Source organism: Bison bison, unplaced genomic scaffold, assembly GCF_000754665.1.
Source record: "Bison bison bison isolate TAMUID 2011002044 unplaced genomic scaffold, Bison_UMD1.0 scf7180017864516, whole genome shotgun sequence".
NCBI classification, from domain to species: Eukaryota; Metazoa; Chordata; class Mammalia; order Artiodactyla; family Bovidae; genus Bison; species Bison bison.
The window spans coordinates 10168990-10192651 of NW_011495069.1; the positions used below are offsets into that span (position 1 = coordinate 10168990).

General features: G+C 38.2%; 1 protein-coding gene across 3 annotated transcripts in view; it reads right to left on the minus strand.

The window, feature by feature from the left end:
* EYA3 (EYA transcriptional coactivator and phosphatase 3) overlaps window positions 1-23662 on the minus strand; it is a 94881-nt gene that overhangs the window by 31103 nt on the left and 40116 nt on the right. For 2 of the 3 annotated variants that reach the window (XM_010830155.1, XM_010830156.1), the window contains 5 exons: window positions 22161-22227; window positions 19218-19354; window positions 9998-10135; window positions 3652-3737; window positions 989-1172 (listed from right to left, as the gene is read on the minus strand). In XM_010830155.1, the coding sequence (XP_010828457.1) occupies window positions 989-1172; window positions 3652-3737; window positions 9998-10135; window positions 19218-19354; window positions 22161-22227 (612 nt within the window). The remainder of the gene's footprint in view (window positions 1-988; window positions 1173-3651; window positions 3738-9997; window positions 10136-19217; window positions 19355-22160; window positions 22228-23662) is intronic. The other variant, XM_010830157.1, reaches the window with a different exon arrangement.

Below are 23662 nucleotides of genomic sequence, written 5' to 3' on the forward strand. Positions count from 1 at the left end.
CAGACACAACTGAAGTGACTTAGTACACACATAGCTGAAACAAGACTGCCTATAAGTTGTTAACTGTTGAAGTTGGATGACAGATATATAAGGGTTCACTATACTATTCTGACAACTTCTGCCTATGTTTGAAATTCTCCATTATTAAAAAGCTAAAATTGTTATGAAGGACAAAGCTATTTAGAGAAATGAATTAAAAACTAAGGTATTAACGCATGGAATGATTGCAACGTTATGCAGGTTTGAAGCAGTGACCATCTGTACGCCCATCTACTTAGAAGACTAGTAGAGGCAAGATGCACAGAAGACTGCTTTAGGAGACGCAGACCACTGGTTTTAAAAATGCGTCAGTGTTAACGATAAACAGTCTTCCTTCAAGTTATAGGATGTAACAGCAAACCACCAAATTTTCATGAAAAATAGAGATAAATAAAAAGTATGTGCATATGTTTACTGAAAGTTTACGTCTTTATGTCAGAATATTAAAATCTGGACATCATAATTCACTGATTCATTGCCAAGGTAGAAATTTAAATTTGTAGGTTAAATTCTATGTATTTCTTTGGGGAAAAAGGACCACAGCTTTTCTCAAAATCTTAAAAGGATCCATGATATAGAAAAAGTTAAGAGCTACCACCCTGAGGTGTAACCAGAAGTCCAAATGATGCACAGACTAAAACTGGACTTCTCCAGCTATTACAAAATGTGCTAAGATTCTGAAGTTCTCTGTGACAAGCTACAGGGAGGGTAGAGTGGGAGTCAGAAATAGTCTTTTCATTCTTGGTCCTTTTCTGTTCACAACATCAAGTTTTATATTCAGTCTGCCAATGACTCATCACAGTCTGGATAAGTGTTAAAAATACCTCTCACCTGAGAGGGAAAGCTAAGAGCATGGTAACAGTGACTTAGATAAGAACAAAATAATCTTCACCATCACTGGCTGGATGAAATGTCCTTAAGCCAAAGTTTTTAGAGCTGCAGAGCTTACCAGAGGAGAGTCTGGGTGCTGCAGCTGCAGGTACCATGACACTGGGCTTCTCCGTCTGGTATGTGGCTGCTGCTAAGGTGGTGTTCTCAGCATCACTGTTAGTCTGGCCTGTGACTCCAAAGCTGGAGCTGGGGTAGCAAGCTTGGTATTGACTCTGACCAAGGATGGTATAGGTGGGATAGTCCTGTAGGTCAAAGGGAATAAGGGAGGAAAACAAGACTCAGAAAGAGAAAAACACGAATTTCAACACCAAAGACTTTTGTGTCCCTCTGTCTCATAATTATTTCCTTAAAACATTAACTTGACTTCTCGTTTATGTACCTATATAGTTTTCCACCTAAGCCAGTGATTTTCAAAATGCATTCTGTGGAAACCCAAAAGTAAAGAGAAGATGCTAGGGTAAGGCTGAGAGGGAAGTATCCCATGCATTGTACACACAATGTCCATTTTCTACTATAATATTCTTTTTCTCCTACTTTATGTACAGAATTTCTGCATAAATATTTGCATAGAATTTTTGAAGGAAAGATTCTACACTTTAAGAAGTTTATATACCACTGCACTAGACGGTAGTGCTTTTAAGGACAGATGAGCATGAAAAAAAAAAAAGCACATATCCTACACAGTTTCCCAGTTTAAAAACTGAGTATGCTGCTGCTGCTGCTGCTAAGTCGCTTCAGTCGTGTCCAACTCTGTGCAACCCCAGAGATGGCAGCCCACCAGGCTCCCCCGTCCCTGGGATTCTCCAGGCAAGAACACTGGAGTGGGCTGCCATTTCCTTCTCCAATGTGTGAAAGTGAAAAGTGAAAGTGAAGTCGCTCAGTCGTGTCCGACTCCTAGCGACCCCACGGACTGCAGCCTACCAGGCTCCGCCGTCCATGGGATTTGCCAGGCAAGAGTATTGGAGTGGGTTGCCATTGCCTTCTCCAAAACCTGAGTATATCTCTCTTTAAAAAAAAAAAAAAAAATCACATTTTCTTTAAAAATAAAGTTATTTCAAAATATTTGAAGGGAACTTTTGGTAGTTACATAGGCACACACATGACAAAATTTATCAGGTCATACACTGGAACCTGTGTGGTTTACTGTATGTCAATTAAACCTTTAAAAAGCTGTAAAAAATGGATATGATGCACAGCTCAAACACACCTTAAAAAAATTCCACTGATATTGATACTGATGACAAGTAGGAAGATGCTAATTGATCAGATCGATTATTTATAAAGAGTACTGAGCATCTACCATAAGCCAAATATAATTCTGTGTGTGTGTGGGTGTGTGTGGGGGGGTGCATGGACAGGAAAAAGAAATATTAAAGAAAAGAGTAAGTCATACTAGCCGAACTCAGGGAGTTAAAAATCTAGCAGGATATAAAGCAAAAATACTTCCAACAAGTTAGCGATAAAAAACAAAAAAGCTGAGACTTCCCTGGCACTCCAGTGGTTGAAACTCTGAGCTTCCACTGCAGGGGGCATGGTTCAATCCCTAGTCAGAGATCCATATACCGTGTGGTGTGGCCAAAAAAAAAAAAAAAGAAAAGCAAGAAAGAATTCCAGGAATCGTTGGATCAGGGCTGGGTAAGGAAAAAAAAAAACTGACAATGACTGGTCTGGTTTTAGGTGTAGGTATATTAAAAAATAGTGTGCATCCTAAGTCGCTTTAGTCGTTTCCAACTCTTTATGACCCTATGGACTGTAGCCTGACAGGCTCCTCCGGGCAAGAATACTGGAGTGGATTGCCATGCCCTCTTCTAGGGGATCTTCCCGACCCAGGAATCGAACATGTGTCTCTTATGTCTCCTGCACTGACAGGTAGTTAAGTGACAAGAATTGAGACACCGTAGCAAAAAGCGGCATTCCTTTTGGAAGATAATGAACAGCAAAAGGGTGGAAAGAAACGTTGGTTTTAGATATGGTTAACTTAGGGAAACAACAGGATATTAAAGGAAAAAAGCCAATCAATCAGCAGGAAGCCTGTAGATATCATGAGGTCAGGACTAGACTCTTCATTTTGGAAGTAGTAAATGGACACTGTGAGTGTGTAAACATTCCTGGGGATGAACTAGTAAACATGTGGAAACCTAAATACAGACTGTCCATGACCGAGGCTAGGATATGAAAAGGAGAGAGACGTTACCCTGAAGAGTTCCAGGTACACAGCAGGAACTCAATAAATACTTGGGGACTAGAAGAATGAACAAATACAAAAGGAGTCAAACATAAAATGTGAACCAGAATAGTTAACTGCAGCCAGGAGAAAAGATCCATGGAGACTGTGGTTAATAATACTAATTGCTACAGATAAAACAAGTAAAAACATAACACAACCAAAAAACTTCTAAAACACTGAAGATGTTACCAGTGATCTAAACATAAAGTTAGCACAACAGTGATCAAGACCAGACCACAAGGAATTCACAATGAAATGAGTGGCTAAACAGGGAGCAGATACAATCATATCATTCAGTCTTAGCAGAGGAATGAGAGAGACTAGATAGTAGCCTGAGAAACCATCTTAGGTCCTAGCTCTGGGAGCATCCAGGAAAAGGTCTCTCCATGGCCCATACTGGTTGTTTCTTAGAAATGGCAAACTGATAATGAAAAGAAGGGAAGAGCTAGTTAGATGAACCGTATCAAGTAGGATGAACAAAAGGAGCACCATACCTGGTTTGAGATGCTGGAAACGGCTGCTGTTGGAATATTGGCAATAGCAGATGAAGTGGGTATCAGGCTGGCATTTGTGCTTGAAGCTATAAGATTGAAAGTGTTAAAAGATATTATGCGAAAGGCTCGAAGAAATTGAAAATATATTCTGTCCTAAGTAAACAGATTGACAAGGAGATAAGAAACATTGGCAAAGGAAATAAATACTAGATACCAGTTTTACTCTTTTGCATGCCATACGTTAACTGAGATTTAATTAGAAATAAAGCAGTTCACACATTTTTCCTGTTTCAGCTTGAGTCTTCAACTATTCCTACTAAAGTCACTATTCCTACTAAAGTCCTAGAAGGACACAACACAATGCCCTGGTTCATGCTAATGATACTAAGGAAATAAGAAGCTAAACCAAATCATTCCAGTCCATCTTCTCTGGCAGCTGCAAAATAACTCACCTGCAGTGTGACCTACTGACACCAGTAAAAACAACAAAAGCTCTGGCAAATCCACATGTAATTCCTATACTGTGATATTTACTGTCACTTGCCCCAAATGATGCCTTTTCTGATGCAACACAATTACTTTGAGCAACTGAGGTAGCTCTCCAAATTCTAAAGTGTTTGGGCTTGCTCCAACAAACACCAGCTTCTGGCATTTAATGATTTCACCAATGAGCCCGGAAAAACTCGGAAAGTATTCAACACTATTCTGGTCAGGTAAAAAAATTTAAGCTACTTAGGCTGCCTGTGTCAGGACAAGGAATTTGGGTTAAGTTTTTCACACCCTTCTATCACAAATTCCACCTGCGTTTTAATCAAATCCTCAGGGACTAGTATTTGCCACACTGATTATTTTTTTTCCAGGCAGACAATATAAGTGAAATTGTGAGGCACTCACTGCTCTTGGACTTTTCCTTCACTCATCATAAACATACTTACACTTGGTTCCTACTGCAGTCACACACACAATACACATTCACCATCAGACTGTCTGACTACCTACCCCACTGGTGACAAAGTCCTCAGAGGGAAAGGTATTAGGAAAATCTCCATTAACAGTAGTGCAGGCGAACAAATGTGGCAGAAACTTGAGTACTGGTCAAAATCAGAGGGAATTTTTATCCCTTTCCCCAAGGCTACTCTGTTTAAAGTCTAGAAGAGACTGAAGCAAGTTAGACATAAGGAACAGCTACTGATGCAACAGTAGCTTCAGAAGACTTGGGACAAAGAGGAGTTCATTTGTTCAGAGTCACGAAGTTCAAGGTAAATAGCCAAACGATAATTGGGATCTCCCAATTCTTCATTCAGTGCCCTTTCTTTCCTGAGTTAGGGATCAGATTTCCTCACTACTCAGGGACATTTCCTTTTCTATGGTACTCCCTCCCTCAGGTAAATGAAAGGATTATTTACTTTCTTAAACCCAACAACTAAATGAAACAGATTTTATAGTCTTATAGATAATATTTTCTTCCCATCAATATTTTTCTTCCTAAGGGGAAGTCCTAAGAAATTACTGTATATAAGCTAGATGATTCTGTAAGTAGCTTTTAAATTATTCTTGAAGGAAAAGAATTTTGGGTACATTCCAGATTCTATTACTAGTACATTATGCTAGGCAGGCCTGTTGGCTGAACATAGGTGATTTAATGTAGGGAAGAAAATGAAGAATTTACTTAATCTCTCAAGGTTATCTCTTCCAGCAAAGTTTGTTTCTAGATCACTTTTTCTTTAGCTCTAGTCCTAGCATATACTCCTCTGTTCCTCCTGCTGCTGCTAAGTCACTCAGTCGTGTCCGACTCTGTGACCCCATGGACTGCAGCCTACCAGGCTCCTCCGTCCATGGGATTCTCCAGGCGAAGAATACTGGAGTGGGGTGCCATTGCCTTCTATATCTGTTCCTCCTATTTACCTTTAATTCTGTTCTACCTTCTTAATAATTTATAAATGGTTAGAGGTTCAACTTATTCATATCTGATCCCTACACACGCACAGGGAAAAAGGTATTCTGACAAGGTAGTTTTATAAATTTAACAATTTTCAGATCGCTTACTGGAGGTAAAAAGGTAGACCTAAAAAACAACTGGCCACACACTCTAATTATCCGTGACAGGAAGTTCAATGTCTTGATTAGCTAATTGCTGATATCAAGTTTTCAACAAGTACAGTACTAAACATCACAAACTCCTCTCAGCAATAGTGGCTTCCATTACAGAAAATGTTGGTCTGCTAACCTAGAAAGTTTACAGGACTTAATAACAGTTCTTTCCTCATCTCAATCAAATCATTCCTAAACTGTCATTCATTTACTCATGTGTTCATCAAACCAGGGTGTACTATGTGCCCAGAAACTGTTTCAGTCACTGGGAATAGAGGAGTGAAGACAATGCCTGCCCTCATGTTATTTAAATTCTAGTGGTATAAGTCAGATAACTATTAAGCAATATTTATTTAGTTCTTGTAACCAGCAGTGAACTCAAGCTAAACTCACCTTAAAATATACACAATCACTACATGCCCTACCTCCTGCACTATGACAAAAAGTCAGGCACCTCAAAAAAAAAAAAAAAAAGCACTGATCATCCCACAGAAATATATATGTACCTCTCAACAACAACAAATTCAACTGCTGACTTAAAGAATAAATTTCAAGGATCATTTAAAACTCAAGTGGTAACTCCTATTGATATATATATCTAAAGACTATTAGCTCCCCAAGTGCCAATGGGATGGCCAACTGTTTTTGGATAGTTTCCACTCTTGTTTTGACAATGAAACTATGAAATCATAGGACGATAAGCTTCTGAGAACCATGCCCCACTCAAGGTCCACCTGCAACAGTCAGGATACACAGACAGCTTTAATGAGAAGGCTGTGGTTACAGAACTGTGAGAGGCACAGTTATGTGACATTATCCCACAGCTGGAGGGTAACCCAAGGGTTAATGGCACATAGAAGCTGGTGCAAGATTTAGTTCCTGCCCACCTCACTAATTTTATATATGTCTCTCTACCACCCTTGCTCACCCCAGCTTTCGAGTTAGTGAAAACAAGACCCTCTTTCTCACTTGAGGACCTCTGCAATGTCGCTCTCACTGCCTGGATTGTTCTCCCTGGCCTGTCCCTCTTGCCCTCCAGCTTGATGGTTCCCACTCAGCATGTCTACATCCACAGAGACTCTGACTCCTCTATTAGAACGAACTCCTTTCTTGTCTTCCCAATCACAACAGCCAGTTCTTTTCCCCTTTCAGAGCACTTTTCAAAATTTATTTCTCCCTTTACTTCTTTGTTCTCTGCCTCCCCTCCTAGTTCGTAAGCTCCATGAAGGCAGATTCTTGCTATTTTATTCATTACCTCCAACATCTAGCAAAATGCCTGGTCTGTAATAAGTGATGCTCAATAAATACTCATGGGATTTATGAATAATAGTATGTCAAGGTTATCAAAAACAAGTGAAGTGTGAAAAACTGCAGTCAAGAGAAACCTAAAAAAACATGATAATCAAATGAAATGTGGTGTCCTGGATGAGATCCTGGAATAGGAAAAGGACATCAGGTAAAAACTAAGGCAATCTAAATAAACCTATGATTTAATTAATAATAATGAACCAATATTAGTTCATTAATCATAACAAATGTTCCAATCTAATGTGAGACATTAATAAGGAAAACTGCGTGTAGGAAAGGGGATATATAACTATCATCTGTCATCAATAAAAAATAGAGTCTATTAAAATACAAAACAAATCTAGTCAACAGAAGACTATTATGTGTCACCAACACTAGTCGAGCCCAAAGACATTCACTGAACATCAAGGCTGGGTTAAAATTCATTTTGAAAATTCTAAAACTAAATTTACTATTTGAATTTTAATTATTTTAACCATTTCAACTCAAGATAATAACCAGAGACTTGGCCACATAGTCACAGACACTTTAGAAAAAGGTTGATATAAAGAATCCAAATCTATTTAATCAAAGGGTTTTCATGAGCATTGAAGGAGAAACTAAACAAAAGGTTTTGATCAGAATTGATGAAGCCAGAAGTGGAATTTGCTATAATTTCTCTAATTTCTCCAGGGAAGATGGGCTATAGTCAACTGTTGAAAGCTTTTGGAGGGGATGAGGGGACACTGCCATTTTGATTACTTAAAAAAAAAAAAGATCAGTACAATGCTCCTTCCTTTTATTCCATGCTGTGACTGGGTAGTTACACGGGAGTGGGTGGGAAATGGGGGGAGACGAAGCCCTGGAGAGCTAAATAACATTCATTAGCCGAGCTAACGGAAATGAAAAGTAGGGGTGAGAAGAGTGATCCTGATAGTGGAGAATTCCGGTACTCAAATGTGCCAAAACATCCATATTTCATTTCAGCCAATTGTTACTACCTTCTTTCTACCAACTTTTTCTTTTTCGCTGGAATAAATAGCAAAAATTGACAACTTGATGGTTAATTTCTGCCTTAATTTCTACCCTGTGCCAAAGCTCTAATGAAGAATGTAAAGGGCCAATAGATTAACCAGAAAAGGGAAGGGAAATGAATTTAAATACTTGCTAGTATAGGTTCTCAGTTTGGGGAGCTGATATTGATACCAAGACTTCAATACTGAAAATCATACACATTACACTCATGTGCTGGGGCCAGACTGCCCAGCTTATATCCTTGACTTATCCACTGTGTCTTATGTGCCAAATCCGTAAAATGAGATTAATGACAGTACTTCCCTCATAGGTGTGTTATGATTACACGAGTAACACTTATCTGCTGCTAAAACAATGCTAAACATACAATACAAACTTAATAAACACCAACAATAATCATTAGCACAATGGAGGAAACCGGGTTAACTGATCTAAAGGGAGAAAATGTCATAAAAGGTAAAGAAATGAGGATAGTGGCAAAGTAAGCCACAGAATGGCTTTGTGACTTTTTTTTTTAAAGCAATGGGTCTTAAAAGACCCCCACAAGGTGGTGGTTCTTGTTTTACAAGGAGGGAGAAGTTAAGCTCAGCTACCAGGTTCCACAAATTCAAGATACAACTACACAGGAGTGGTGGTTCTACACCTTGGAAGAGGATTATTAATGTAACAGAAGAGAACTTGCTTTTCTTTCATGACCAAGGTGTAGTTATCAGACATATAAATGTTTAGGAGGGACTTGCCTACTAGACTTGCCTGTAGTTGGACCCCAAAGCCTACCAACCTAGAGAAACACTTTATAAAAATGAAGAGGGTTAGAAGAAGAAGATAAAGTCACGCTCTTAAGTTTTTCCCTTCTGGCTTGTTCCTATTTTAGAAAGAAAGAAGAGGGAAAGGGGGGAAAAAAAAGAAAGGAAAATAAGAAAAGAGGAGACACGGTAAAATAATTAAGAAAACAGGAGACTTGCTAAGCAATAAGAGATAGAGGTAGCTCAGAGTAAGGTCTTAGGAACGTAACCAGTTCTGTTTCCAACAGACCAAGAAAAAGTAGTTCTTAATCATTTTATTGAAAACAGTTAACACTGAAAATCAAAACATTTTAATATAATCTAAATAAAAACATTTTTTATCCTCAAAGTGTGTATCTTAAGAATACCTCAGACCAGCTGTCGCTGTCCTAACTTCATCTCTCTAGCACCACCATTTTATAAAGAATAATATTTAAAAGCTGGGAGAAAGGAGGCAGATGAGAAGCCAAGTTGATGGACGTTAATTCCCTATTTGGAGCAATGACAAATTCCCTGCATTGGACTTGAAAGGATAGGGAATTAACTCCATAGTGCCTTTCGAGTTTCTTTGTCTTCATTCCTAATAGTCCTGTCTTAATGCTAACCTTTCAGAAGAAAAATTCGGGAAGGCAGAGAGGTTTAGAGTTCAAGCTTTAATGCTATGCATTTCATCACAAAATAGAAACAAGACTGAATTTTTTGGCAAGATAAATGCTTACCAAGAAGTACAAAATGGGGGAGGAGGTATGACAAAAACCACAGCAGAAAAGCAGCACACATCTTACAGAGCACTCATCTCACGTTCCATTCTATTTGCACTGCACAGAAAAGAAGTCAGCAGAGCTCTAACCTACAGTCTTCTGCTTATTTACAGGACAAGATGTCACGGAAGACAGACTAGAACAAAATCAGACAGGTTTTCTGGACACCAACATGCAAAAGAGGAATCTTCAATTCTATTAAGCAGTTCACAAAGGCTTAAACTACTTATGAACCTCACTCCTAAGTTCTGGTTTGTCTAACACAAAAAGCATGCACAAATGCAAATATCCTGTATTACCCAGTATGTTTGGAGATACAGGTAGATTAAAAACAAAAAACAGTAATAATTTAAAAAAAATGAAACACACACAACCATGCCTGTTTACCTTGAATGGGATAAGAATAATGTGCTGGGCTTGGCTGGCTTGTGGTTAACCCTGTAGTGCAGGTAAGAACACTGTGTTGACTTGGAGATGGAGTCTGAATTAAACCACTTTCAGGTTTCATACCTGGCCACAATGCACCTGAATCAGATAAATTGGACCAGTTACAAACAACACACTGGGACTGAGGAGCATATCAGCCAGCAGGTTTAAAATCTAAATCTTAAAACAATAATAAATTTGCTTGTAAGAGAAAATTACTGAATCTCCCACTTGTAGTATACCACAAGCAAATACAATTTCAAAGAATTGGGAGTGGGGCCATAGAAATTAAAATCCTGTCAAAAACCCCAATAGTAATATACATATATAAGTTCACCTCGATGGTTGGGGGAAATTGATCAGGAGTCAGAAAAAGAGCTACTGACACCCAAGCATTGTTGTAAAGAGTGTCTGACATTCAAATCATTTGTGTGCATTGTCAAGGTGGGAGATATTCCACATACGTTTAAAATTCACTTACCCATTAAATAAGAACCAGATTTTTCTAAAATGTTTATATACTTCTCTGCCTCCTTAAGCTGGTTATTTTGTTACCTTTGTTTCTTCTGATTAGGAAAGATATACCTGCTTACTTTCATAAATTGAAAACATTAACAGAAATATGTAATTCCTAATTTTTTAGAAAAAATAAAGTCACATATAACCCCATCATCCAAAGTTAACCACTATTCAGTTTGCATAAGAGCCACTAAGATTTCTTCTGTTTACAATCTGGTTTTTCCTTTTTAATAAAAATGGGATGTTACCTGCTGTTCATAATTTGCTCTTCCACGTAATATCTGAGAGACACATCTCCCTGTCAGAACATAAAAATCCACCTCACACTGACAGATATCACAGCTATTCACTTTTTTTTTTTTTTATCACAATGCTCCTAGGTGGTAATCTTTTAAAAATATATACATACCCTTTCCTATCTTCTTAGCAGGGGGAACATACCTTTTTCCAGAATTATTGTTTCCAAGAGCTCTTCTGTGCTGTGCTGTGCTATGTACATTACAGAAACATCCCCAGAGACTACTGCAATATGTCAAAACATCTGCTTAGTACTAAGGAGAACTCAGTTACAGTTCTATGATTTGAAGATTCTTGTATCGCTTTGCCTTTCCTCTGTGATCTGTCACTTCTTGACAATCTTCTGTTTCTGGCTGTATCTCCTTTTTCATCTGCACTAAACTAGGAAACCATAAGAAAAGCATGCTTCTACATGAGAGTCTCAGGATATCCTTTATGCATGAATTGTTTCTGTCATAATTTTGGCTATGCAAAAGTCTATGAAAAACCTCACTGTGCTCTGAATAGTTATGGCTACTGGATCAATATAGTTGAAACTGATAATAAGAAGATTCATCAATGAAACACATTCCAGGTAGGAAATCAGTATGAAGGTCAGCCACAGCTTCAAATTCAGTATTACCTTATTTCACGTACGCTTAATCTGGTAAGAAATTTATAAATATATAATGCTTTGATAGTAAAGACCTCTGCTTCACCAGGGCATTCAGATATCTTAGTGTAACTCAGATCTATAAAATCTGTTGATAAATAAATGTAAGAACAGTAAAAGGAGATGTGAAAATCTTAAAAGGTTGACAATGGAACATGGTAACTGCCTTGTCTCAAACTATTATTTTTTTAATTGAAGTACAGTTAAAATGTTGTGTTAGTTTCTGCTGTATGACAAAGTGATTCATATATACATGTATATATACATATACACACACAAATGCTTTTCCATTATAGGTTATTATAAAATATTAAGTACAGTTTCCTGTGCTATACAGTATAGGTTCTTGTTGTTTACCTATTTTATATATTGTAGTGTGTATACGTTAATCCCAAACTCCTAATTTATCAAACCCTTAAAGCATTAAAAAGTCATAGTCTTTTCTCACCTATTAAATGTATCAAGTAACTTATTTGAAGAGGTTAAGAAACACCAACATCTTAGCATGAATTAGAAGGGCTGTCCCCCTCCTTACTTAGTTTATGATGATTTTAAGTCTTGTCCAGGTAAGCCACAGCTAAAGTCCTTGTTATGGTTGACATTTAACAATAAAAAATATTTCAGAATGTAGTTTTTTAAACACTCACGATGTGAAATTTGAATATCAGTGCTAAGACTCTTGGTGATTGACTATCACAGTTTTTAGAAACAACTTGCCATTCCAGTGTCACAATAACGTTCAAATTTATTGTAATCAATTTTTTTTTTTTCTAAATAGGTTCTGAACCTGGGGTGCTGGATTTCTGAATATGTTTATTATTACACTGTACTAAAATAAGAATAATATTAACTGAGAGGGTTTTGCTAGTCTCATTATTTAGTATGTATTCTTAAAAAGTTTCAAAATGTATAATTTCTATAAATTGGTCTTTCTTATAAAGTCAAAAATTAGAGCAAAATGTCCAAGACAAGTTAGAGGAAATAGCTAGTTTTGAATGTTCTGGGCCAGAAAAATGAAGTATAAACATGAAGAATATTTAATACTGTTTTATAAAGAATAAAGGAATAAAAGACAACATGGACACTGCTTCTGGCATCACTGCTGCTGCTAAGTCGCTTCAGTCGTGTCCAACTCTGTGCGACCCCATAGACGGCCTCCTACCAGGCTCCTCTGTCCCTGGGATTCTCCAGCCCACTGGAGTGGGTTGCCATTTCCTTCTCCAATGCATGAAAGTGAAAAGTCAAAGTGAAGTTGCTCAGTCGTGTCCGACGTTTAGCGACCCCATGGACTGCAGCCCACCAGGCTCCTCTGTCCGTGAGATATTCCAGGCAAGAGTACTGGAATGGGGTGCCATTGCCTTCTCCATCCGGCATCACTGCAGCCCTACTCTTTAAGCCCTTCCTTTAAAAGTGCTCTTCTTAGAATTTCAAGTAACAAGTAGCATGACCAGTCTGACTGCAGATCACTACTGCCAACAATCAAAGAAATAAAATCCTGGCTTCCTGACTCCTATTCCACTGTTGCCCATAAGTTCAGACTTTCTCAAGTCATTTAAGCATTTAAGAGCCTGATGTAGAGCAATAGCTGATCAAAAAAAGGTAAAGGAATTTTTGTCTCTGAGTGCTATGCTCCTGCTGCCCCACAGTGGGGTCTCATCACTAACTCTACCCATGTTTCTCAGCCCAAATACTTCCCTATGGGTTAGTTACTAACCAAACTAATCTGAGCACCTCACTCTGCAGTAACGTATATCAGAGCAGTGGACCTTTAGAGAAGACTGTGCAAGCTCAGTTGCTAAGTTATGTTCGACTCTTTGCAACCCGATGGACTATAGACCACCAGGCTCCTCTGTCCATTGGATTTCCCAGTCAAGAATACTGGAATGGGCTGCGGTTTCCTTCTCCAAGTTAGAGAAGATTAGTTCGGTTAAAAACTGAAGTACATGTACATGCTAGGAAAAAAATATATGAAAAAATATCTGGTTGATTTAATAGCTCACTAGGATGAGCTATTATAAATACTAAGTAATCTGAGTACTTTGTTAATAATAAAATAAGTAGATGTATATCACAGAAAATTGGGAAACTACAGAAAGTGAAAAGAAAAATACTGCACAGTATCATCATATAGAAAAAAATACAGGCAGTTCTCACTTTTTGCACGGGTCTGTGTTAACTGAAACCGGTGCACAGTGGAACTGTGCATGCTTCTTCAGTAACTGAGATCAGACCTGTACTGCCCGTTCTGTTAACATTCAGTTTTTCTTCCAAGTTATTCTTTATGTAGTATTTTAAAAAACTACTTAGTATATTGTATTTTCAGTTTTATATACTGCTTTTTTAAATTAATAATGAGCTATGTTTTCAAGACACTAAGTGTCAGGAAGCATTTAACAGGAGGCTTCCTGTGTGCTGTTTGGATCTGTCATGAATCCTCTGTCCCTTATTAATTTCTGAATATTCAGGAATTAGGAATGCATGCAGTTTTTAATTTCATGGCTGCAATCACCATCTGCCGTGATTTTGGAGCCCCAAAAAATAAAGTTTTTCTATACATATGGAAAAAATGTAGCTTTTCCATACACGGTGATAAGTAACTATTTACGACCCTCTTCCTTTTTATGAACCATACGGTAAAAGTGATTATTTACAACCCTCTCTCTTTCATATGGATGACCTCATGTTTCCTTGATAACTTGTAAGTTTTGATTTTATCTCTGCTGAAAATAGCTACCTTGTAAGACAGTATAAATACTCACACAATATTGAATAAAACACCCTTGCTCCATCAGAGCTTGGGTCCCTGTGTCTTCTCTCTCTCTCTCTCTCTCACTCTCGCTCTCTCTCTCAGGCTATATCTGGAGCGCAGAAGCCTGCTGTGTTCACTTTCCTGCCCGGGCTTCTAAGACCCTCTCGAGAAGGCGCTCTGTGCCTCCCCCCATCGAGAGGGCGCCAGGTGCCTTCGTGAACAGCGCAAGCCCCGTGTCAGGAGCTTTATTGGTTTTCTGCATAAACCAAGGAATATCAGCCTCTTTCTCTCTCCTTTACTTTCTTAAAGTAAACCGATGGACTCCGGACCACCAGGTTCCGGTCCATTAAAGGACCTCAACAACTAAGTATTCTTTAAGAATATGGTTTATAATGGCTACACAGTTTTCCATTCTATGAATCCACTGCAATTTAACACACATCTTTCCATTCAATAAGTCGGTTGTTTCCAATCTTTTGCTATTGTAAATAATGCTGTGATGAGTATCTTGGCAGTAATTTTTTGTGGTTATCTGTAATTAATTTCCTAGGATAAATCCCTAGAAGGGATTACTGAGGGAAATGACATGAACATCCTTCAGACTCTTAATACTACTGTCAAGTCTCCATCTCATATTAAACCTCTTTTAAAAGAAGGCAGAACAATGGAGGTTAAGCCAATCTTTTGTGAGCTCCTAAAAACAAATAAGTACCCTTTCCCTCACACATATTCAATCAGATTACTGGAAGTTAAACCTCAAATCCTTATTCTGCCATCTCATCATTTCTATATAGCTGTGAAAAGATGACCACTATTCCTTTACTTTTAAATATCTATCATAATATGGGCTTCCTAGATTTCCTTGTCTTTTCTCACTTCTTTAAAAGGAGGAAACTTAAATTTCTTCTCAACTCTATTATTAATTTTTTCATACAGACCTAAATTTATGAGCACTTCTGGATTTAAACAGATTGGGGTGCAATTCTAATCCAAGGCATTTACAGGTTAGTCACTTAATCCTTCTAAATGTGTTTCCTCATCTATAACCAGGGATAATGCTACCACTTACTTTTTATGACTGTTGGTTTGGATTAAATAAGAAAATAATGTAAAGTGTGAAGTACTTATTCTCAGCATATTGCTTGGCGCAGTAAGCACTCGTTATTATTTCAACGGCAATGCCAAAGAAAGCTCAAACCACCACACAATTGCACTCATCTCACACACTAGCAAAGTAATGTTCAAAATTCTCCAAGCCAAGCTTCTACAGTATGTGAATTTCCAGATGTTCAAGCTGGTTTTAGAAAAGGCAGAGGAACCAGAGATCAAATTGCCAACATCTACTCGATCACTGAAAAAGCAAGAGAGCCAGAAAAACATCTACTTCTGCTTTACTGACTATGCCAAAGCCTTTGACTGTGTGGATCACAACAAACTGTGGAGAATTCTCCAAGAGACGGGAATACCAGACCACCTGACCTGCCTCCTGAGAAATCTGTATGCAGGTCAAGAAGCAACAGTTAGAACTGGACATGGAACAACAGACTGGTTCCAAATAGGGAAAGGAGTACATCAAGGCTGTATATTGTCACCCTGCTTATTTAATAACTTACTAAGATCATGGCATCTGGTCCCACCACTTCACAGGAAATAGATGGGGAAACAGTGGAAACAGTGTCAGACTTTATTTTTTTGGGCTCCAAAATCACGGCAGATGGTGATTGCAGCCATGAAATTAAAAGACGCTTGCTCCTTGGAAGGAAAGTTATGACCAACCTAGATAGCATATTCAAAAGCAGAGACATTACTTTGCCAACAAGGTCCGTCTAATCAAAGCTATGGTTCTTCCAGTAGTCATGTATGAGAGATGGACCATAAAGAAAGCTGAGTGCCGAAGAATTGATGCTTTTGAACTGTGTGTGGTGTTGGAGAAGACTCTTCAGAGTCCCTTGGACTGCAAGGAGATCCAACCAGTCCATCCTAAAGGAAATCAGTCCTGAATATTCATTGGAAGGACTGATGCTGAAGCTGAAACTCCAATACTTTGGCCATGTGATGAGAAGAACTGACTCACTGGAAAAGACCCTGATGCTGGGAGAAGGGGACGACAGAGGATGAGATGGTTGGATACCATCACTGACTCAATGGACATGAGTTTGAGTAAACTCTGGGAGTTGGTGATGGACAGGAAGGCCTGGTGTGCTGTAGTCCATGGGGTCACAAAGGGTTGGACACAACTGAGTGACTGAACTGATTATTATTATTATTGCATAAATATATTAATATAAAGTCATATTATTACAATAAGATTTTCTAAAGCTCTGTTTACATCTGAAATAAAAAACAGACTAGCTAATTGAGTGTTAGTGCTAAAGGTAAGAGGATAAAATTACTGAAACCTTCACAAGAATAAGGTCTTCCCTGATAGCTCAGTTGGTAAAGAATCCACCTGCAATGCAGTAGACCCTGGTTTGATTCCTGGGTCAGGAAGATCCACTGGAGAAAGGATAGGCTACCCACTCCCCAGTATTCTTGGGCTTCCCTTGTGGCTCAGATGGCAAAGAATCCGCCTGCAATGCGGGAGATCTGGGTTCGAGCCCCGGGTTGGGAAAATCCCCTGGAGAAGGAAAAGACTACCCACTCCAGTGTTCTGGCCTGGAGAATTCCATCTACTGTACAGTCCACGGGGTCGCAAAGAGTCAGACATAACTGAGCAACTTGCACTTCCCTTTTTCACAAGAAAAGGAATGGAGTTTTTTTGTTTTTTTTTTAACTGAAGGGTAGCTGATTTACTATATATGCTAGTTTCAAGTGTATAGCATAGTGATTCAGTTTTTTTGCTTCCCTGGTGGCTCAGTCAGTAAAGAATCTGCCTGCAATGCAGGAGACCTGGGTTCAACCCCTGGGCTGGAAAGATCCCCTGGAGAAGAAATGGTAACCCACTCTAGTATTCTTGCCTGGGAAATCCCACGCACGGAGGAGCCCGGCAGGCTACAGACCATAGGGTAGTGAGAGCTGGACACAACTTAGCAATTCCACCACCTCCACAAGTTATTCTAAGATATTGGATATAATGCCCTCTGCTATACAGGAAGAAATGGAGTGCTTTATATCTGAGTGATATAAAACAAAAAAAGCCACGTGGTAAAACATAAGAAAATATCTTTTAAAAATACAGTCACTTAAAGTTATCACACACATACACATAAAAAGTATTACAAGTATTTCTTTGAAATTTCCTTTATGAAATTTGAGGATATGCCATACCTATCATTCAAAGGCAAATTAAGCTAATGAACAGGTCTCTCTGAACTACTGATAAGAATTTAAGAAACAAGTTTCCTTCATCCCAATTATTAAATAGAAACAGATTAATAAAAGCCTATTATAACCAATATTTCTTTATAAAATACTGTCTCCTTCAAGTTTTTAACAGGGATCTACTTTACAAAATTTTCTTTCCTTAATATGAAGGAAACGCAGTGATTACAGAAGATACCATAATATCTAGGACCTACATGCACATGGCACTGTGCTATGTATTCCATAATCGGAGTTTAGAGACATAACCAGAATTTTACCCAACACTGAACAGCAGGAATAAACAGTTGTTCAACAATGTCATAAAGGGCTTTTGGCTTTCCAATAAAGAATTTAAATCAAAACAGAGAGTGAAAAAAAAACAACATGAAATGCTTTATACTCGCTAGCCTATTGATATTAGCCAGCTGCTGGTAAATTAGCTTTAATATATACAAAAAGAAATAAACACAAACATATTCACAGAGAGTTCTGCATCTGAAAGGACTGCCCAGTCTTGGCTGGTTAAATATATCAGCAACATAAGGTTTTAGTATCCTTGCTGACACTGACAGGCACTGAGGCGTGGGTGTACAAACAGGAAAACGAGCATTTCTGTTTCTTTTCTTTCATGAAGTTATCAGCTACCACTACCATTAAACATATCTCCCATTTTTGTTTCTAGTAGTTATCAAGAGCCAAGGAATGCTAACAAGTCTCAAAGTAAGAAAGTTGTAACTACCATAAAAGAGTAGCCAAATAGGCCAGGAAAAGTAGGAATGTCAAAACCAAAAGCAAGCAACACCCAGAATCTGTGGCAATCTGTTAGAAAGATTTTCTAATTCCCAGCTAGTTGCAATAAAGGCTACCAAGTTATACTTTTATTAACATACTGAACATTTTTTAAAAAATACAGTATTCTTTCAATTTCCTGACATCAGTTCTAGCAAAGCAGCACTAAACCACACTGAACATATCAGTACACACACTGAAAAATCAGCAGATATTAAGTGCTCAAAGAACCTCAAACTGACTTCTAGGAAATCATTCTAATTTATAGTTCAGTCCAAGATACCTAAAACCAAAGAACAAAACTCTCTATGCACAAGATAAGGCTGTACAAAATCAGGGATTTTCCCCTCTAAGATGACTTTTCGGTTCAGCAGAGCAACAACTGATCACTTTGTGGTATGGGATAAGAAGGAAGGGGAGAAACTGACAGAGAGAGAGAGAACTATAAGGTATATTCTACCTGGATATGTAGATTACTTAGTTTTAGTAAGAAATTAGCCACCTCAAAATATATTTGTCATGGTACCATGTTTTCCACGAAGTAAGTCAAATCAATAGCAATACTTCAAACAGTTTCCAAAAACATGAAGATTCCAACTTTTCCAGTCAAGACTTAGCACCTTGGAAATATCTAAATTATGGCAGATAAATAAGTGAGTACTGAAAAGTTATGATTTTATATTACAGGCATCAAATACACTGTGGAAAAGCACACCCAACTTCTATCACACCTGTAACAAGCAGATGCTGTCAAGAACAACTTGCTTTCTCTCAGCTTCCTGATTAGCCATGCTTGCTTTTGGGGGAAAGATGGAAATTTCTGTGGGATAAAATCAATATTCTTAGAAACTGCTTACAACAGGATGCCTTACCGAAAGGAGGTAGTCCGTACGTCTGGGTTGCCTGAGGGTAGACAGCATAGGGTTGAGACTGCTGCAAAGTCTGGTACTGAGTCTGCCCAGGGTAAGCAGTTTCCGAAACAGGAACTGAGAGGATATGTGCGTAAGGTCTAGAAAAGTTCAAGAAAACAAAAAATTTCACATAAGAAAAACAAAAAACAGCTAATATCACTAACAGCAAAGAATCAATAATGAGTAGACTAACCTGTCACATAAAATGCCTCTTACTATGGTCAGAAAGCAGAATTATTTTTTCCTTTTCAGGTCTACTTATCATCTACCTAACAAACAATTTTATAGAAAAATCAACAGTTTCAAACATCCTCCAAAGGTCCAATCACACCACACACACTTGTGGTGTGCTACGTGCAAGGCCCTGTGTGAGACACAGGTACTGACTAAGCTCATTTTTGCCCTTATGTCTAAATACAGAATAAAATCCTGGAAGGACACACAACTGGATAGAACAGATTGGCAACTGACTCCATTCCCCATGGAGCCCTCCAGGCCAAACTAAAGTTTTGAGAGTGAAAGTGGAACTTGGAAAAGAGGGTGAGACCTTCAGAGAAAAAGCAGGCAACCACCATATTAGAAAACCAGGATCAGGAGTGTGGCCCAATGGCCCTAGATCGAGCCTATAAAATCAAGAGTCAAGTGACTAATAAAATCCGGGAAGTCCTAGACAGGACACTGACTTGCCCCGCTGAGATTTAAGCCAGAGTATACTGCCACTAGTTGGTTTAGCTAGAGATGAATTCAACAGTGACACTTCCGGGATTTTAAACCAGCTAACTGACCTGCTCATTTCATCCATGGAATAAGATGGCGCCACATTTTATGCACTGAATTTTTAGATATGAGTTATTTTATTTAGTGAGTTATCCTGTACTTATAAAGTAAGAAAGTAAGTGTCATATGTACCATGTAGGTCATAACAATAAAATAATGGGGGGAGGTAGTTTCAGAGGGGAAATTTTTTTTTTTTTTGCAGTTTTTGGAGAGAAGAAAATGAAGGAAGGCCATAAAGAAGTGATCTGTGAGCAGACAGAATGTGCAAAAATGAAAGAGAGAAAAGGTGTTCTAGAAAAAGAGAAAGCCTCTGCCAAGGGTACAGACAGGGCTTCAGCCAACAAGGAGCAGAGATTATACTAAGGGAAAGTATAAGACAGACAGCAAAGACCTTGAACCAGGCTAAAAGTGTTCAGACAAATCTGAAACAATGCGGAGTCACTGAAATTGTTGAGAAAAGGATGACAAGATCAAAGCTGTTCTTTAATAAACATTAGCTTGATATTTCTTTGTAAAATGGATGGGGGAAGGGGACTTGAAACAGAGACAGTTAAAAAATGCAATGGTTTAGATAAGTGGTAAGGCGGTCTGCTACTGCTGCTGCTAAGTCGCTTCAGTCGTGTCCGACTCTGTGTGAACCCATAGATGGCAGCCCACCAGGCTCCCCCATCCCTGGGATTCTCCAGGTAAGAACACTGGAGTGGCTTGCCATTTCCTTCTCCAATGTGTGAAAGTGTAAAGTCAAAGTGAAGTCGCTCAGTCGTGTCTGACTCACAGCAACTCCATGGACTGCAGCCTACCAGGCTCCTCCGTCCATGGGATTTTCCGGCAAGAGTACTGGAGTGGGGTGCCATTGCCTTCTCTGGGTAAGGAGGTCTACATTAAGGTAGAAAGCTAACAAGGTGTCCTGAGTGCAACAGGTATACAATACTTTTTTGAATAAATGAATGAATTTGGAATTTGCTATATTCACATCTCAGTAGACTCTAAAAGACTGAATTTGAAAATTTCTAGTCTTTTTAGCCAGTCCTGAGACCAGAAAATAGCTTAGGCTGTAGCTGTTAATCAAATCATGTGGGAATGATTTAAAATCTTAGTAACTTCAAATGGATTAATCTCCAGATATGATAAAGATCATAAAATCTTTTTTATTTAGTGTCTTTATAGCTCAAATTATTTCATCACCTTCATAACGACCTCAGAGAACAGGTTCAGTCATTTCACAGAAGAAAAACACAGAAAATGACTGGCCCAAGGATGTTATTAATGTTAATGATAATACTAGATTAGAATTTGTAGAATTCATTGAGATGATTTTTCAATCAGCTTATTTTTTTTAAACTGATGCAAAATTCAAAAGGCACTTAATACAAATGGGCACAAAAAGGAAAGTTTTCTTTTACAAGAGACCCAGACATATTACTCACCTCTGTCACCAATTTCTTTATGTAACTTGCCTATGTAAGTACGTAAGAATTTATCCTAGGTTAATAAAGCACGCTTGTACGCATCTATATATGCAGGCTCAACCTTTATCAATGTGCAATTGGTAGCTTGATATACACACTGTTCTGCACCTACTCATCTTGGAGATGATTAGCTTAGTGGATCTTAAATGCTGATCTTATCTCATGAGGCCCAAAATATTGCCTCTCAGTGATTTAAACTCACTAAACCTGTCTAACCTCAGCCTACTTTCTACTTGAGTACACTTCTAAAAGAATAAGCTTCTAAAGCCGTAAGACGAACACAGATTAGGCCCAGAAGTCCCAGTCTGAGGCTGGCTTTAGTTTTTTTAATTGATCTCTCTTTTAAAGCGGAGCAAAGAGAGAATAATGAGAGGTTAAGCAGTGATATATTTTCATCATTAATGGTATTTTACACTTTCAGTGCCTATTCACTTTGAGAAAGCTCCTGGGTAACAGTGATCTATTTCAGACAATCATTAACTTTTTAAAAGGATGATACCTAGACTATATTTACATGGAATAAAAAAACTGGAGTAGGGCCAGAGAGAACAAGAGAGGTGAAAATAAATGTCAACTTAATAGCTTAAATATCAAGTTACATTTTGCAATGAATCTAGAGAAAAAGCATACAGATTTTTGAAACAATTATTCAACTTACTTTGCAGAATACATTTGTGAGGTATAATCATTGGATGAGCGAGGGATGTAATCGGTGCATGTCATAACTGAAAGAAAGATACCACCAGGTAAAAAGTTAGAACATTCCAAAAATTAAAGGGAGAAATTTCATGTCTCAGTGTATAGTCTTTCAAACTAAGGAACAGAATAAAGCTTGGACATCAGAAATTTAAAAAGACTACACAGTAGAAATACCTCACTCTTCTAATAATGAGTTTATAGAGACTTTTAGAGACAGTAAAAGAATCTAGAATGAAGGCAGTATAGAAAAGAGCTGAAGGTAAGTACCAACTGATCTCTATTTTTGGCTGTGCTGTGTGGTGTGTGGGATCTTAGTTTCCCAACCAGGTATCAAACCTGGGCCCTTAGCAGCCAAAGTGTGGAATCCTAACCAATGGACCGCCAGGGAATTCCCAGTACCGATTGATCTTTACCATCACCATCACTGTTTTAAAACCATAAATGAAGCAACTTCTTAAGCTCTCATCTATGCTCAAAGGTGAAGTTAAAATGCAAGATCCATGTCTAGGAAGCCACATTATACTTCTTCAGCTTATTCATTCTCTGGATGCTTACCCTATTCTGAGTAAAAAGTCATAAGGATGACCTGCAGGAAGACAGATTTGGAAAAAGTATCCAGTAACTGTTGCTACTGCTATATATAATCAGCAGCAGAAAGATACAAGCATGCTTTTATACTATTATTTTTTTCAGCTTTGTAATACAGCTTTAAGTTTGGTAATGCAGAGACAGACCTGAGGAACTGATGTAACGCTCTGATAAACCATCAAGTAAAGGGACTTTCACATCTACTGCCCTCTTGACCTTCATGATTTCATCTAGAATAGATACTGTCATGAGGCTTAATCTTCATGATTTCATTCGGGATAAATACTGTAAATATTCAACTCAAGTTTGACAGGTAGCAGAATCCTTTTCATTCGCAGTATTTCAGTCCATATTATAGACAGAGCTACAACACATAGAGCTTGTACCAGATTCCTAAATTGTTCCAGAACATCCTCCACTATCTATTATAAGGGAGGTTGCTCTATTGTGAATAAGGACTAAGGGTGAACCAACTAACTTTATGTCTAGCTGGGTTTTCTTTTTTTTTTTTTTTTCTTCTAGCTGGGTTTTCTGAGTGTCTTACCCCCAAAGGGAACACTGATAGAGATCAGATGTGGGGTCAATTCATGCCCAACAGTAACACAAACCATCTGCGAATGAGCTTATCATGGATATTGCCTATTGCCACTGTTCACAGTCTCTGAAAATAATTCATAGCAATTTGTAGATTATACTAATCATTAATCACTTTGACAAAAATGAAGGGAATCTCAGTTAGATCCAAGGTTCTTATCGTCCATTACATAGAACAGAAGTTCATTTGATTTCTACATAATGGTTCCTTCTCTGCTGACAAGTATTTTCAAAAACCCAAATCCTTCTCCCTCTCTCATTTAATTCTAGAAACTGAAA